Here is a 15945-nt window from a genome sequence, read left to right as displayed (position 1 = left end):
GTCCCTCACTTCTCAGCAGAAGCAAAATAAATAAATTCCACTTCCGCTTATCCCTTAAATGGCGGCACAAAAGAGCAGCAAAATAGCCAAGAGGCAAGCAGAAGACGAGAAGAGCCCTGGATAACTATGTGCCGGCTGGGTAGTCAGGGCTGACTTTTATCGCCTTCTCCTGATCTCACATGAGGACGGGAGGAGAGTAGCCTTCATCCTGCAGGCCCTGCTCTGAGACCCTTCCTTACTCTCCTTCTCCAAGCAGAAGGAAGCATTTCCTCCTTTCGGTCAAAACCCCTTTTGAATCCTTCTGGATTCCTCCCCTCTTGTACTGTAGCACTTCTGTCCCTATGTTGTAGGCACACTGGGTCCCCTATACAACGGGAAGCTCTCTGAAGGCAGAGAACACCTTCCTTCACCTATGTCTCATCGTTTCTCAGCACAGTGCGTATTACATAATAGGCCCTTGGAAAATATTTGTGGAGGGAATGGATGGAGATGAAGGCTAAGAGACGTGGTAGGCAGCAGGGGAACGTGCCAGGCTTGGAGAATGGCCAACTCATCTTTTATTCCAAGGGGATTCTTGTTCCCACACTGACCTTTCAGAAGGAGAAATTATGTATTACCCGTCCCAATATAGTCTGCTCACTCAGCCTACGGAGCTTCAATTTCCTTGTGTGATCCCAATTTTAGCCCCCAGGTTCCCTTCCTCTGTAGCCATAGCTCCTTAAGGTCTCTAGATAAGAGAGAAAACAAAGCCCCTGGGGACTGCAGAGCTTCTCCATCTCAAGAAGCATGTTAGGAAAAGACCATGCTTCTTTGCGTGCATTTACAAGACTTGACAGGTCCCAGTGCTGCCATTTTCCCTACTTTTTCCAACCCATACGTCCCCAAAAATGCATATTCCACAATGGATTTGAACCAATAACGATGGAGGCTGGAGATGCCTGGCTGGTATTTTTCTGCACCAAGGCATAGCCTCAATTATTTCCAAGTCCTCAGCCCTTCAAAAGTGTCTATTTGTCTAAAATTTCCATAGCGGATTGGGAGGCACAGAAGGTTCCCTCACCAGGGACAGAGCAACAAGCTAGCTTGGCAAAGAAAAAGAACGCTATTATGGCAACATTAAGCTCCTGGGAGGAAATAATGCCAGACCCCGAACTTGGAGACAAAGACAAAAGGAGATGAGAGAGGGTTTGAAATCACCTACCCTTTAGCTGAGAGCAGTTTATGCCAATCCTGATTCTTTCCCTTCTAATTCCCCTGACGCGGCCGCCGTGCAATTGCACTGCCAGTAACTGGAAGGACATGGAGGGGGGGACATTTACACACACACCACCCACATTCTTTCCTTGGATTCATCCAAGACTGATTCAGACAACTCTGTCCCTTACTCTGCTCTTTAATGCTGGGTTTAACAACTTCCTGGTAGGAAACAGATCTGGTTTTCTGGAGCTGGGTCTGTGGTGGAAAGACTGAGTCTTGTGGTTAGAACTCACTTCCACGTAGGAATGTTGATGCAGTGTTTTTTATTTTAGTAAGCAGAAGATATCATGCTGTTCAGGGTAACACCTGTTCTCCACACTTCCAACTGTCATTTCCTTCCTGCAGGCAGGAAGTCAAAAACTGTTACAGTCTCTTAAATCGTTATAGTAAGATCATTTGTAATCTCAAGGTTTGTTCATTGTTTTCCGTGTAGGGTCTGTGAAACAAAATGGACCGACAGCCAGGAATGTTCCGGCATATCCGTGGTTTGTTTCCTGTGATCGTATGGTGTTGATGTTCAGAAAGGCAGGAGCTTCTGGCAGTGAAACTGCTCTACAGATCAAGCTGGATCTACAGAGAGCCTAGGGAAGAAGTGAAAGCATGTCCCTGGGCCTAATTTACTGACTATTTACAATTCCCAAAGAGTATTTCCAAAACACAGTACTGGTCCTCATGGGCAGGCGTCACCAAACAAATCACTTGACGTGAATTCAGTAAGATCATGTCACCATCTGATTACACCCCTTTTACCCATGTTATGTTATCACAGTCCAGACAACATTCAATTTATATTGTAGGAAAAAAAGTATCATTACATCTCTCGGGCTATTAACTAAACAACTCTGTAAGAGCAAACACAACAGCATATTCACTTTTGTGACCCTTTTAATATCTGGAATTTAGAGACTCTAGTCTTGAAATTAACAAAATGTGGACAATGTCTGTACTTTTTAAAATAATCATGCTTCCCTGAAATACTGTTTCTATTAAAAGTGTCCAGATCTCAAAATTTTCAAGAAGGAAAGATGAATTAAGACTTCCCATCACACAGGGGCGCCTGGGTGGCGCAGTCGGTTAAGCGTCCGACTTCAGCCAGGTCACGATCTCGCGGTCCGTGAGTTCGAGCCCCGCGTCAGGCTCTGGGCTGATGGCTCGGAGCCTGGAGCCTGTTTCCGATTCTGTGTCTCGCTCTCTCTCTGCCCCTCCCCCGTTCACGCTCTGTCTCTCTCTGTCCCAAAAATAAATAAACGTTGAAAAAAAAAATTTTAAGACTTCCCATCACACAAATTGTGCACAGTGGCATATAAATGGGAGCTAATAATCAGAAATAGATTAAAGGAAAAAGGAAGTCACTTCATTCTTTACAATGATTCTCATATTTTATTTATTTATTCATTTTATTTTTTTTAATGTCTATTTATTTTTGAGAGAGAGACCGACCATGAGCAGGGGAGGGGCAGAGAGAGAGGGAGACACAGAATCCAAAGCAGGCTTCAGGTTTTGAGCTGTCAGCACAAAGCCCAACGCAGGGCTTGAACTCACGAACTGCGAGATCATGACCTCAGCCGAAGTTGGATGCTCAACAGACTGAGTCACCCAGGCGCCCCTCAGAATTTATTTTTTAGGGGACTACAACAATCTGGGTTAGCCTTTCAATATTCCAAAGTAACAAATTAAGGCAAAAAAAAACCACAAACCCTATTTAAATTAGACACAACCCTAACTAGTGTATATTCAGCCCAAAGGTCACAAAAATTATTTAACCTATATTTCCCAAATCTTCACTGCGAAGGACTTGATAAGGTTGTGGCTCTCCAATTTTTTCCTACTTAAGATAAAAATAACTTGAAAACAATATTATTAGACATGGCCACATCTTTGCAAAGTACACAGAAATGACAACTATCCAGTTATTTTTGTTAATATAGATAAAAAATAAAATTTCCAACTGGTTTGCCTAAACGTAGTGCTCCCTAATTCCACTGGGTGGTGCAAGTTTTGTTTTGTTTTAATTGCAGATTTTTTAAATCGGCATTGTTAAAGGTATCATGGGTTTGGAATCTTCTAACCTAAATTACTCCTTTTAAAACTTAGACTACAAAGGCACACAAGATATATGTCTTCTTGTACTATGTATATTTGGCCCATTTATTTCTTAAAAAAAACATTTAATAAGTTCACTTATCTCTTCTCTGTCCAAAAAGCCACCCAGTGGCTTCCCATCTTGTTTAGAGTAAAAGTCCAAGAATTTACCAGAGTTTCCAAGGCCTTACACACTCTCTCCCCAATCACCTTTCTCTCTTAATTTGCCATTACTTTCCCTCTCACTGTCCTCTTCTACGTTCTCCAAACACACCAGGCATATAAGCTTCACCCTTTATGAAGCCATTGTCCATTCTCCCCCAAGACATCCCAAGAGCCAACTACCCCACTTTCTGGAGGTTTTTACATAAATGACACTTTCACTGTGAGACTGCTTATCCAAAATTTCAACACATCCCCCTCCGCAATTTCCTATTCTCCTTCCTCCTCTAATTTTTCCTCTTAGTACTTAACAACAATAATGATGTTTATTTGACTTACTTAAAATATTAACTGTCTGCTCTCCAAACTGGAACATAAGTTTCCTCAGGGCAAAGCCTTTTACCAATTTTGATCTCTGTTATATACTCAAACCTAGATTAGTGCTTGGTGCATAGTAAGATCTCAATAAATATTCGTTGACTGTGTTGCAGAATGAATTCACAGATGAACTGAGTGGCTTCTCTATGCTAGCTTCTGCACTTATTCTGGGGAACAAAGTTGACCAAGGCATACTGTTTGTCCCTACAGGCTTACTGTCTAGTTGAATGGACAGACATTTCCATAAGTCATTTCAACAGAAGCTCAATGAGATATGTACACCCAAGTCATTAAGGAAGCAAAGAGGAGAGTTACGTGGGGATTCAGACAAAAAAAGAAGCTAGGCACATACTGTGCTCAAGAGACTAGCTTAGATATAGAAACACAATACCCAAATATGAAGATCAAAAGGGACATTTTAAAATATTGAGACAAATGAAGATAAAAACACAACATACCAAAACTTAACGGATAGAACAAACAAGTACTAAGAGTTTGTAGTGATAAGAAAAATCTCAAACATACAATCTAAATTTAGACCTCAAATAAGCAGAAAAAGAACACCCTAAACCCAAAGTTAGTAGGAGAAGGAAATAATAAAAGAGAAGAAATAGATGAAATAAAGAGTACAAAAATCAACAAAACTAAGAGTTGGTTTTTATTTTTAATTTTTAAAATTTTTTTAACGTTTATTTATTTTTGAGACAGAGAGAAACAGAGCATGAATGGGGAGGCGCAGAGAGAGAGGGAGACGCAGAATCCGAAGCAGGCTCCAGGCTCCAAGCTGTCAGCACAGACCCCGAGGCGGAGCTCGAACTCACGGACCGCGAGATCATGACCTGAGCTGAAGTCGGACGTTTAACTGACTGAGCCACCCAGGCGCCCCCTAAGAGTTGGTTTTTTAAAAAAACAAACAAAATCAACAAACCCTTAGCTAGACTAACTATGAAGAAAAGAGAAGACTCAAATATATAAAATCAGAAATGCAGGATGAGACATTACAATTGGTGCCACAGAACTGAAAATATCATAGGAAACTATTATGAACAATTATAATGCCAAAAAGTTGGACAACTTAGAAGAAATGGATACATTTTTAGAAACACAAAACCTAAGAGTGAATCAAGATGAAACAGAAAGACTAAACAGATCAATAGCAAATACTAGGATTGAATCAATCGTCGAGAACCTCTCCCCCCAAACAGCCAAGGACTGACTGCTTCCTAGGTGAGTTCTAGGGAAACAAAGGCAAGAGAAATGTAGCTTAAATTAAATCTCCTTACAGCTCACAGCCCAGTGAGAAACACCCGAAACATGCAGAGTGTGATCTTGGTCAATGAACTCATGGCTGCCACGCTTCCTTAATGTTTTTGAATTATTAAAGACTAAAAGTAACCTTATGTTAATAGCAGCTGGCCCCTCAAGGTCCTGAAAGCCTTGCTTTCAAATTCCTTAGAGACTTATGCTCTCTCTAATCCCCACTAACTTAAAAGTGTATCATCAGTCACTCCTCACAACCCCAGTGCGGCTCTTTCTGCCCATGGGTCCTGCCCCCGTGCTTTAATAAAATCTCCTTTTTGCACTAAACACGTCTCAAGAACTCTTTCTTAGCTGTTTGCTCAAGAATCCCATCATTTTGGCATGCTTACATGGGGCTTTGAGTCTTTCCATCTGGACTCTGAGCCTTGGTACAGACTTGGTATTTTCTCTTTTCTTCCTTTACTCTCATTTCAGGGGCTTTTCAAGGAGTACAGTCTTATTGGAACACGTTCATGGAACACTTAATTGGAATATTTTTTTCAGTTGCTGCTCAGGCTGCAATCCTCTAGCCCATGGCTAGTCTACAGAGGAGGAGAAAGCCTGCCTTTTGGCTGAAAGTTAGTACCCTGGCCAGAATGGTAATAAGACCCAGAAACTTGATGCCCTCTCTTTACTCCTGTCCTTATACAAAGTTGTCTGTCTTGGGCAGGAGACAACCACCTAAGTGACTAGCATGGCTGCTAATCTTAAGACTCCCATGTCAGGTTTCCTCCTTATTGGTCTAATATGATCCCCTCCACATCTCTGGACTAGCCGCTTCTGGCCATGAGACCTCCACTGGGAGCCGGCCAAAACCAGTACCCAATTGAATTAAAACCCAGCAAGGAACCATTTCCTAGGGAAGTTGTCTATAAAGACTGTATGTGTTGGAACATTGCTTAGATAATGATGGATTTCTCTCTACTGTTTTCTGTCAATGTCCTCTACTAACTACTTAAATTACAGAATTGGGTAATTCCCCTTTATAGAACTTTTCTAGTGTTTTCCATGGGTTAAATTGGCACAGACTTCAAGGAAACTAAGGCATGACCTTCATGGCAAGCTCCTCAAGACAAGGTAAACTAAGGCACGACCTTTTACAGCACACCGTCTTACGGCATGTCATGGCATGTCACAGTACTTAGGTCCATACGCCAGGCACCCATTTGTAGCCTAGGATACAATGGGGAGGCAAAGGGACTAGCATCCCTTCTCCAGGGGCCCTTAGTGGCTGGTCGGTGGTCAGAGCGATTTTGTTTGAGGGATGCCACTGGTCGCTTTGACACCAGGAACCTCTGACATATCCCGCGTGGAACACCACCCTGGAGTCACGGGTGATTTTTGTAATGGACCTTCTCAACTTTTCTAGAAACATGGATCTTCTTGTTCAGTCCCCAAGGACTCTCCCTTGGGATGCCTTTTAATCCACTGGAATCAATTCGGATTGCAAAATTTAGGAAAGGACTGATCTTCTGTAACAGTGTATAGCCTTAATACAATCTATCAGATCTCTTCTGCAATGAACAGGACAAGTGGACTGAGGTACCCTATGCCCAGGCTTTCATGGTCCTAAATCAGGATCCAGAATGGAGGGCCTCTTGCAGAGTGTGTTTGGCCACTAACCAGGCTGATAAACTCCCTCCTGATATATTTGGAGGGTTGTCTAAACACGCCCTTCTGAATAAACCCAGGTTGCTGGAGGAGACACAGGCCATCCCTAATGAAGGGGATTCTGACATTCTCACTCACTGTCCCTCCTTCCTAATAGACTCAGGTTACTCTACCTGTAGGTGGGAGCTTCTCCTTCCTTCATTCCCTGGGTTAATGACTATAATAATTGGAGTCAGTTGTCTCTGGTTAGTCTACCTCCGGAAGGAGAATGTAAGGAATATTCCCAAGCAGCTGCTGAAACTCCTTTTTGTTTCAGGAAGGTCCCTGTCTTCTCCGGCCCAACATGGACTGCCCATTTCCATTTGGTGGACAAAAATTCTGCATCTGCTCATCTGTCTGAACTGACAGGTTTTAGGACGAGGAGACCACGTTCTCTGTCCTCTGTTCTCTGGATAAACACCTCCAGCCTTCCCTGAAGACACCTCGCCTCTTCTGCCTTCCCCTCCCTTCCTCCTGTTTCTGCACCATTCTGGATGCAGCCTGTATCTTCCAAGCCTCTGGCACCATCAGCTCCTCCTCCTCCCCTCGCTGTCAAAGAGTGCAGGGCACCCTCATGGACTTACACCACCCACTTCAGACTTCCTCACCGGGGTCCCAGGTAAAAAGTGGCACGATGAACAAAGTGATGGACTTTTTTTTAAATTTTTGTTTAATGTTTATTTATTTTTGAGAGAGACAGACAGACAGAGTGCAAGCTGGGGAGGGGCAGAGAGAGAGGGAGACACAGAATCTGAGACAGGCTCCAGGCTGGCTGTGAGCCATCAGCACAGAGCCGGATGCAGGGCTCGAACTCATCAACCGCGAGATCACGACCTGAGCCGAAGTCAGATGCTCAACCGACTGAGCCACCCAGGTGCCCCCAAAGTGATGGAATTTTTAAGTGGACCCAAATGGAACATATTTGGTATTTGAACTAATTTAAGTTTGTTGGCTTAATTAAGATAGCCATGTCTTTAGAGTTAGCAGCATTAAATACAAAACTTTTTCTACCTAGGCTTCTTTAAGGTCAAATAAGCTCGTGGATATCTCTGTTGCAATTTGTCAGAAAAAAGATGGCTGAAAATAATGGTTCCTTTTGTCTCTCTCAAAGTTTTTGTGGGTAATTGTTAAGATAGCTTTCAAGAGCTTTGGTAACCTAAAACTTTAAGGTTTTGTTTGGATGATAAACTGGATTGAATTCATTGGACATTCTAGGTCTTTTCCAAATTGGATAAAATGCTGACATGTTATTAAACACAGGTTTGTGTTTTTGACTTATTGCAGAGAAACTAAGGATATTTGAGGCTGTTGGAAAATTTGCTTTGTGCTTAGTTGATTCATAAATTTTCCATCTAAAATATTCTGGTGTCACACTTCACAATTGGTTACTACTTAGTTTTCACTGGAGACTAAGGTTTCTAAGAGTTAAAATTCTTTTAAACGTAATTAAGACTGATGGAAGTAAGGAAAACAACTCTGTATGTAGAAAAGTGGGATATATGTCAAAAATATATAAGGAATGGAAATACATTTTTGTTGAAGGTAAAAGAAAGTAGTTTTGTCCTAAATGAAACTGGTTGTTCAGAGAGACATGGCTTGAGACAAAATGTGAATGCAAAGGAAAATTGTAGAAGGTTGGTGAAGGGAAATCTTTTGAAAGGAAAATTTGGGGTGGTTAGGATGGACTAAGGTTGAAATGAATGGATTTTTAAAATACACTGGTATAAGATTAAAATTCTGCTTTTCTCTCTGTTCAAAGGACAGTTTTCTTGGATTGTGGATCTGCTCTTGATTAAAAAAAAAAAAAGTACACAAAAGTCTTTTCTCTTTTGTCTGCCAGAGAAACCAAAGCTTTATGTTTTGTCTTTATCAGGTCTTTGATCACTTAGTTAAAACTTCTCAATGTTAAAGGAGCTAGGCTTTGCTAACAACTATATACCCTACATATTTGCCTTGAGAATCTCTTATTGCCACCTTGGTTATATAAATAAGATTTGTAATGATCTATAATCCTATTTAGGATGCGCTTTATAACTTCCTAAGGTTTTAACAAACTTCCCAAGATTTAAATTGTCAATGAAATCTTTTTGACCAAATGGGCCTCTTTATTTGATGTGTTACCTGGAAAACCCTGTCAAACAAACAATGGAAAACCTTAGGTCATATTGCTTGGGTAAATGCTATAACTGCTCAAATATAATTATATATATAATTCCTAAAGTTTTAATATGTTTTGGTATAAGGTCATCACCAGATATTCCAATTATCAGAGTGCTATGTGTCACAGAAATAACTGAGTTTCCTTGTCAATTGCATCATAATGAACACTCCCCTCAGATTGTCGACCATGTCCATTTTTGAGTCTTTTGTCATTTATAGTTCTTGTTCTGATGCACTTACAAAATATGTTTTATGTTTAAGGAGATTTATAAAAAGGACTTTTAGGACAAGTACAGGTATTTCACATCTTTAAGATCATAAAACAAATGGGTAAAAATTTCCAGAATTAAAAACCTGCATTCAAACTGAACAAAAATTAGTAACACAGGACTAAATAAATTGAGAAGGATTATAGATTTTGTGACTCTTGTTGGAAATATTGCTGGTTCTCTGTTTGCTTCTCCAGATTAGGGAAACTTTCTCTTAAGATACCCATAACATACAGAAATGTGATAAAGTATTCATTTGTAAACAAACTGGGACATTTCACTTTTCTCTCTACCTGAACCCTCTGAAATTCAAAAGCTCTCAGTTGAGTATTCTTTCTTTCATGGCAAATACACGTATTTGCAAAAGTTCAGTAAGAATCTGTTCTCCTTGTAACAGGTCACCATTGGAAATACTGATTACTTTACCAAGGCTTTGACTGGGATGTCATATTTGAGAGAGACAGGCTTAGACTCAGCTATAACCAGTTTTAAGGAACGAAGGTTGACTTTATAAAACATGGAGCCATAGAGCCCCTTGGAAATGATGGCCTGATACCTTGTTTACAGAGTTCCCAGCAGCCTTACCAGGTGAGTAAAGAACGTCACTTCTTGGCAGGTGCAGGAACCTCAGAATATCTTTGGGACTTTGTGAAAAGAAATTCACCCAAAGCTACAGGTTTTGCAGGCATGTCTGACGGCAAGTGCTTGGCTTGGGGCTCCTGGACTGGCGAAGCTACTAAAAGTTCAATCTAGAGATTCCTTACAAAAACTTCCAGCCGAGCAAATTTTAAAAGATCTCTATGACCAACTGCCGTTCTTGCTGAGCTTATGTAAATAATTAGGTCTTCTTTGTTAAAAGTGGACTCGTTCTATAAATGAATTAGTCTTGATTTGGCTATCTCCGGAAATGAGGGTTAATTAGAGAGAAAAATTATGTTTCAATAACACACCTTTACGGATGTTAAGTTCTAGTTCTGATGGTCTTTAAATGTTTGTTGTTTGCCTAAACTAGACAACTAGTAGTAAACTTCAGAGAAATTGTCACAAAACCCATGTATAGACATCTCTGTGCCTGCTGCTCAATGGGCCATTCAAAAGGAACATCACAACTTGTACCCCAATGTTCATAGCAGCACTCTCAACAATAGCCAAATTATGGAAAGAGCCTAAATGTCCATCAACTGATGAATGGATAAAGAAATTGTGGTTTATATACACAATGGAATACTACGTGGCAATGAGAAAAAATGAAATATGGCCTTTTGTAGCAACGTGGATGGAACTGGAGAGTGTGATGCTAAGTGAAATAAGCCATACAGAGAAAGACAGATACCATATGGTTTCACTCTTATGTGGATCCTGAGAAACTTAACAGGAACCCATGGGGGAGGAGGAGGAAAAAAGAAAAAAAGAAAAAAAAAAAAAAGAGGTTAGAGTGGGAGAGAGCCAAAGCATAAGAGACTCTTAAAAACTGAGAACAAACTGAGGGTTGATGGGGGGTGGGAGGGAGGAGAGGGTGGGTGATGGGTATTGAGGAGGGCACCTTTTGGGATGAGCACTGGGTGTTGTATGGAAACCAATTTGACAATAAATTTCATATATTAAAAAAAATAAAATAAAATAAAAAATAAAAAAATATAAAAAAATAAAAACTATGAAAGACCTACCAGTAAAAAAACAAACAAACAAAAAAAAACAAAACAAAAAAACAAAAGGAACATCACAGGCATTTGAGTTACAAACCAACCAAACAACCAACCAACCAAAACCCATCTGATTCCCACTGCCCACCCTCACTCCATCTGAGAATGTCGCAGGCCAGACATCTCAAAGTCTTCTGACAGTTATTGGGTTGGTAATTTGCTCTAACCATTAACCTGTAGACTTCTTGTTTCTCTGAAAGTGCCTCTTATTAATTACCTGATTAATTACTAAGCAAAATGAAATCAGTATGATAGTTAACACCACCTGTTACATAATCAAGGCCTTAAATGACTCTCAAGATAACATTGCATTATTAAACACGAAAATAACTCCAATGCATTGGACAGTTCTACAAAATAAAATGGCATTAATGTTTTCGCTGCTGCACCAGGTAGAGCTTATGGTCTCATAAAAACAGAATGCTGTGTATACAGTCCAGATTGCTGCAAAAATATTTCCGAGTTTCTAACTGACAAATACTCAGATTGGCACTTTAAATGATCTCTCTCTTTCCTTTAATAATGAGTTCAATTCCTGGACAAAAGAAAGATTTGTGTCAACTATCAAAGGACTCTTATGTGGGCTTCTTTTTCTTTGTGTTATTTTAATCGTGTTTTGCTGTTCTCTCCCATGTCTCTCCATCTGGTGCCAAGACTCCTTTGCTGCCGCAACTTCAAGCCAACAGATAATCCTTTCTGCTCAAGGAGACTCCCATATGTTACCAACTCTAGCTACAGCTGCCTTAGCCTTTTCTAACTCCTATTAAATTCTCAACTGACCAACCTTGACCCATAGGTACAGGACATCTCTACACCCCTAAGTCGGCAGAAGAAGATTCAGAAGATGAGACCTTCCACCTTCAACAACCTTAAAGATTTAAGGGTCTAACTGTTCAGGGCGGAAATGATGAGGGACACAAAAGCAAGAGAAATGTAGCTTAAATTACATCTCCTTACAGCTTGCGGCCCACTGGCAGACACCCAAAATGTACAGAGTGTCACCTTGCTCAGGGAAATCATGGCTGCCTCATTGCCTTAGTGTTTCTGTTTTACTAAAGACTAAAAGTTACCTTATCCTAACAGCAGCTAGCCCCTCAAGGTCTTGAAAGCCTTAGAGCTTTCTCCTTAGAGACTTAATCCCTAACCCCCACTAACTTAAAAGTATATAATCAGTCACTCCTCACAACCCCAATGCAGCTCCTTCTGCCCTCGGGCCCTGTCCCCGTGCTTTAATAAAATTACCTTTTTACACCAAAGACATCTCAAGAATTCTATCTTAGCCATTTGCTCAAGGACCCCATCAAATTCGATCAAACATTTAAAATAATTAATAGCAATCCTTCTTAAATTCTTCCAAAAAAATAGAGGGAACACTTCCAAACTCATTGTATAGGCCAGCATCACCCTGATATCAACACCAGACAAAACACCACAAGAAAACTACAGGCCAATATACTTGATGAACATGGATGTAAAAATCCTCAACAAAATATTAGCAAACCTAACCCGACAGCACAGTAATGGTATATGGATCATACACCCTAATGGAGTGAGATTTATCCCTCGGACACAAGGATGGACCAACACACATGATCAAACAAGGTAACACATCACATTGACAGAATGAAAGACAAAAATCACATGATCATTTAAAGTAAGCGCAAAAAAAAATTACTTGACAAAATTCAGCATCTTTTCATGATACTCTCAAAAAATAAATAAAAAGTATGGAAGGAACTTACCTCAACTCAATAAAAGCCATATATGAAAAGCCCACAGCCCACATTGCGATCAATGGTAAAAAGCCAAAATCTTTTCCCCTAAAATTTGGAGTAAGACAACACCTGTTAGGATAACTATTATTCCACATACGCACCCTCCAAAATAATAAGGTGGTTACGATGGATATGGAGAAACTGGAACTTTTGTATACAGTTAGTGGGGATGGAAAATGGTGCAGCCACTATGAAAAATCTTATGGAGGTTCTTCAAAATATTAAAACATAGAACTACCACATGATGGGGCAAACCCACTTATGGGTATTCATCTAAATGAACTGAAATCAGGATCTTGAAGAAATTTCTACATTCCCATGTTCATTATAGCATTTCACAACAGCCAAGTTGTGAAAGTAACCCCCGTGCTCATTAACAGATGAATGGATATAGAAATGGGTCTAGAAATCATGGTATAACAGACACTGGAATATTATTCAGTGTTGAAAAAGGAAGGAAACCCTACTGTTTGCAACACATGGGTGGACCCGGAAAACATGCGAAGTGAAATAACTCAATCACAGGAGGACCAATGCTAAATAATTTCCTCCTACAAGAAACATCAAGACAATCAAATGTAGAGGAGAGTTCAGAGGAAGATGGCAGAGGAGGAGGAGGAGGATGAGCTCACTTCATTTCATGGGCCTACAAAGATAACAGCTACATGTGTACAACTAACTCTGGAAAAAAAAAAAACAAAACCCAAATTGGCAGAACAGAACTTCCACAGTTAATCATAGAGAGGCCACATGTAAAAGAGTAAGAGGGGCAGAGACACGGTTGGGAACCACACCCATGGTGAGACTAACCACAGATAGGAGGGAATCCACAAGCTAGGAGAAGGGGGAGGTTCAGACCCACCCCAGGCACCCCAGGCACTGGGGACCTATGCTGGGAAGACAAATCCCCATAACATTTAGTTTGAAAACCAGGGAAGCTTAACTTCCTGAGCTTTCAGAATTAGCGAAGCTTAATTCCAGGTACTTTAAAAACCAGTGGGCTTAGTTCAGGGAGGGCCAGAAGGCAAGAGGAAACTGAGTTTCCACCCTTACAGAGCCAACATACTAAACAGCTCTGCTGAGACACAGCATAGAAAGAGCAATTTGAAAAGCACATGGGGTGTTACATACAGGAGATTCATTTACCAATCTCAGAACATACTTTCGAGGAGACGAGATCTTTAGGAGACTTCTCCAAGAACAAAAGTGCTGTTTGGCACCTTTTCTCTTGCCTCCCCCCAGCTTAGACAGCCATACGCTTGCGGGAACCAGTCCAAACTCTCTCCGCCTATCTTGCTGGCACTGCACGTCCTGCCCTGACATTCCCCTATGGTCCCGCCCTATCCAAACCACCCATCTTAGCAGATATCCCCCCAAAGCAACTCCTGCCTTGCCACACCCTTCAAGCAGCCCCAGCAGGGACTAGTGCCCCAGGAAAATGATTCCTGCCCTAGAGGGAAAGGCAGATAACCCCACACACTAGTGCTCTCACAGCTCCAGCAGGTGAGGCTTTTAGCTGGCTATGCAGGGAGATGGCCCAGCTGTTCAGTGCACAAGAAGCTGCAGCAGACAAACTGAGTGTGGACAGCTAGTCTGACTACTGACATCACCCATCTACAAGCCCATGGTGACCGCAAAAAGGCTACTCATCAGTGAGAGATCAAACCCTGCCCAGTGCACTCACAGCAGGCAAAGTAGGTCATTGCAGTTGACTGGACTGAGCAAATAGGGTTCAGCCACAATAGTAGAACATGTGTAGTGCACAGAGGAGACGCACTTGGGATGCCGGGTTCTGATGACCAGAGGGCATTATGCTATAGGGCACCACTGGACCTCTTCTTTACAAGACTACTACTTTCAAGACCAGGAAATACAACCGACCTTCCTAATACATAGAAAACAGAGAGTAAGGAAAAATGAGACAGTGGAATAGGTCCCAAATGAAGGAATATGTCAAATAACAGCAAAAGAGCTAAATGAAATGGAGATTAGGAATACCTGATAAACAATTTGAAGTAATGATCATAAAGATACTCACTAGACTTGAGAAAAGAGTGGAGGATCTCAGGGAGACCTTTAACAAAGAGATAGAAAAATATAAAAAGGAACCCGTTAGAGATGTAGAACTGATTAACAAACAAAACATATGGTAGAGGGAATCAAGAGCAGACTGGAGGATGCAGAAGAACAGGTGGGCAATCTGGAAGACAGAGTAATGGAAAGCAACCAAGCTGAAGAACAAAAAGAACAAAGAATAATGAAAAATGAGAATAGGTTAAGGGAACTCAGTGACATCATCAAGCATAACAGCATGACATTATAGAGATCCCAGAAGGAGAAGAAAGAGAGAAGGGAGCAAAAAAATCTTCTAAAGAAATAGTAGCTGAAAACTTCCCTAATCTGGGGAAGGAAATAGACATCCAGATTCTGGAAGAACTCCTAACAAAATTAACCCAAGGAGAGCCACACCCAGACAGATTTAATTAAAATGGCAAAAAAAATAGTGATAGAGAATTTCATAAGCAGCAAGAGAAAATAAAACAAGTACCTACAAGGAAAATCCCATAAGGCTATCAGTTGATTTTTCAGCAGAAACTTTACAAGCCAGAAAGGAGTGGCATGATATATTCAAAGGAAAAAAACCTGCAATCAAGAACAATCTACCCAGAAAGGTTATTATTTAGAATAGAAAAAGAGATAAAGAGTTTCCCAACAAACAAAAGTTAAAGGAGTTCATCACCAATAAAGCAGCATTACAAGAAATATTAAAGGCTTGCTTGGGTGGAAAGAAAAGGCAGTAACTAGAAGAAAATTGTGAAAGAGAAAAAACTCACAGGTGAATGCAAACATATAATAAAAGTACTAGATCAATCACTTACAAAACCAGTATGGAGGTTAAAACATAAAAGTAGTAAAATCAATTACCTCTACAAAAATCAGAATAAGGATGTACAATATCATAACACATACATAAAATGTGGAGGGATTATAATTTAATACTTTAAGAACGGGTTTAAACTTAAGTAACCATCAACTTAACAAGGACTGCCATATGCATAAGATGTTATATAGAAACCTAATGGTAACCACAAATCAAAAACCTATAATAGATACAGAAAAAACAAAGAGAAAGGAATCTAAGCATATCACTAAAGAAAACCATCACATCACAAGGGAAAAGAGCAAGAGAAGAAGAAGAGAGAATTACAA

At 40.5% G+C, this 15945-nt stretch overlaps 1 protein-coding gene across 1 annotated transcript in view; it reads right to left on the bottom strand.

The window, feature by feature from the left end:
- TMEM236 (transmembrane protein 236) overlaps positions 1-15238 on the bottom strand; it is a 55572-nt gene extending 40334 nt beyond the window's left edge. The window contains exon 1 of the mRNA XM_045060966.1: positions 12703-15238. Within this exon, the coding sequence (XP_044916901.1) occupies positions 12703-12830 (128 nt within the window). The 5' untranslated portion in view covers positions 12831-15238. The remainder of the gene's footprint in view (positions 1-12702) is intronic.
- Between the last annotated feature and the right edge of the window lie 707 nt (positions 15239-15945).

The sequence above is a fragment of the Felis catus genome, chromosome B4 (assembly GCF_018350175.1).
Source record: "Felis catus isolate Fca126 chromosome B4, F.catus_Fca126_mat1.0, whole genome shotgun sequence".
Taxonomy (NCBI): domain Eukaryota; kingdom Metazoa; phylum Chordata; class Mammalia; order Carnivora; family Felidae; genus Felis; species Felis catus.
Note: the sequence above shows the minus strand (reverse complement) of the source record. Positions and strands in the feature narration are given on the sequence as shown.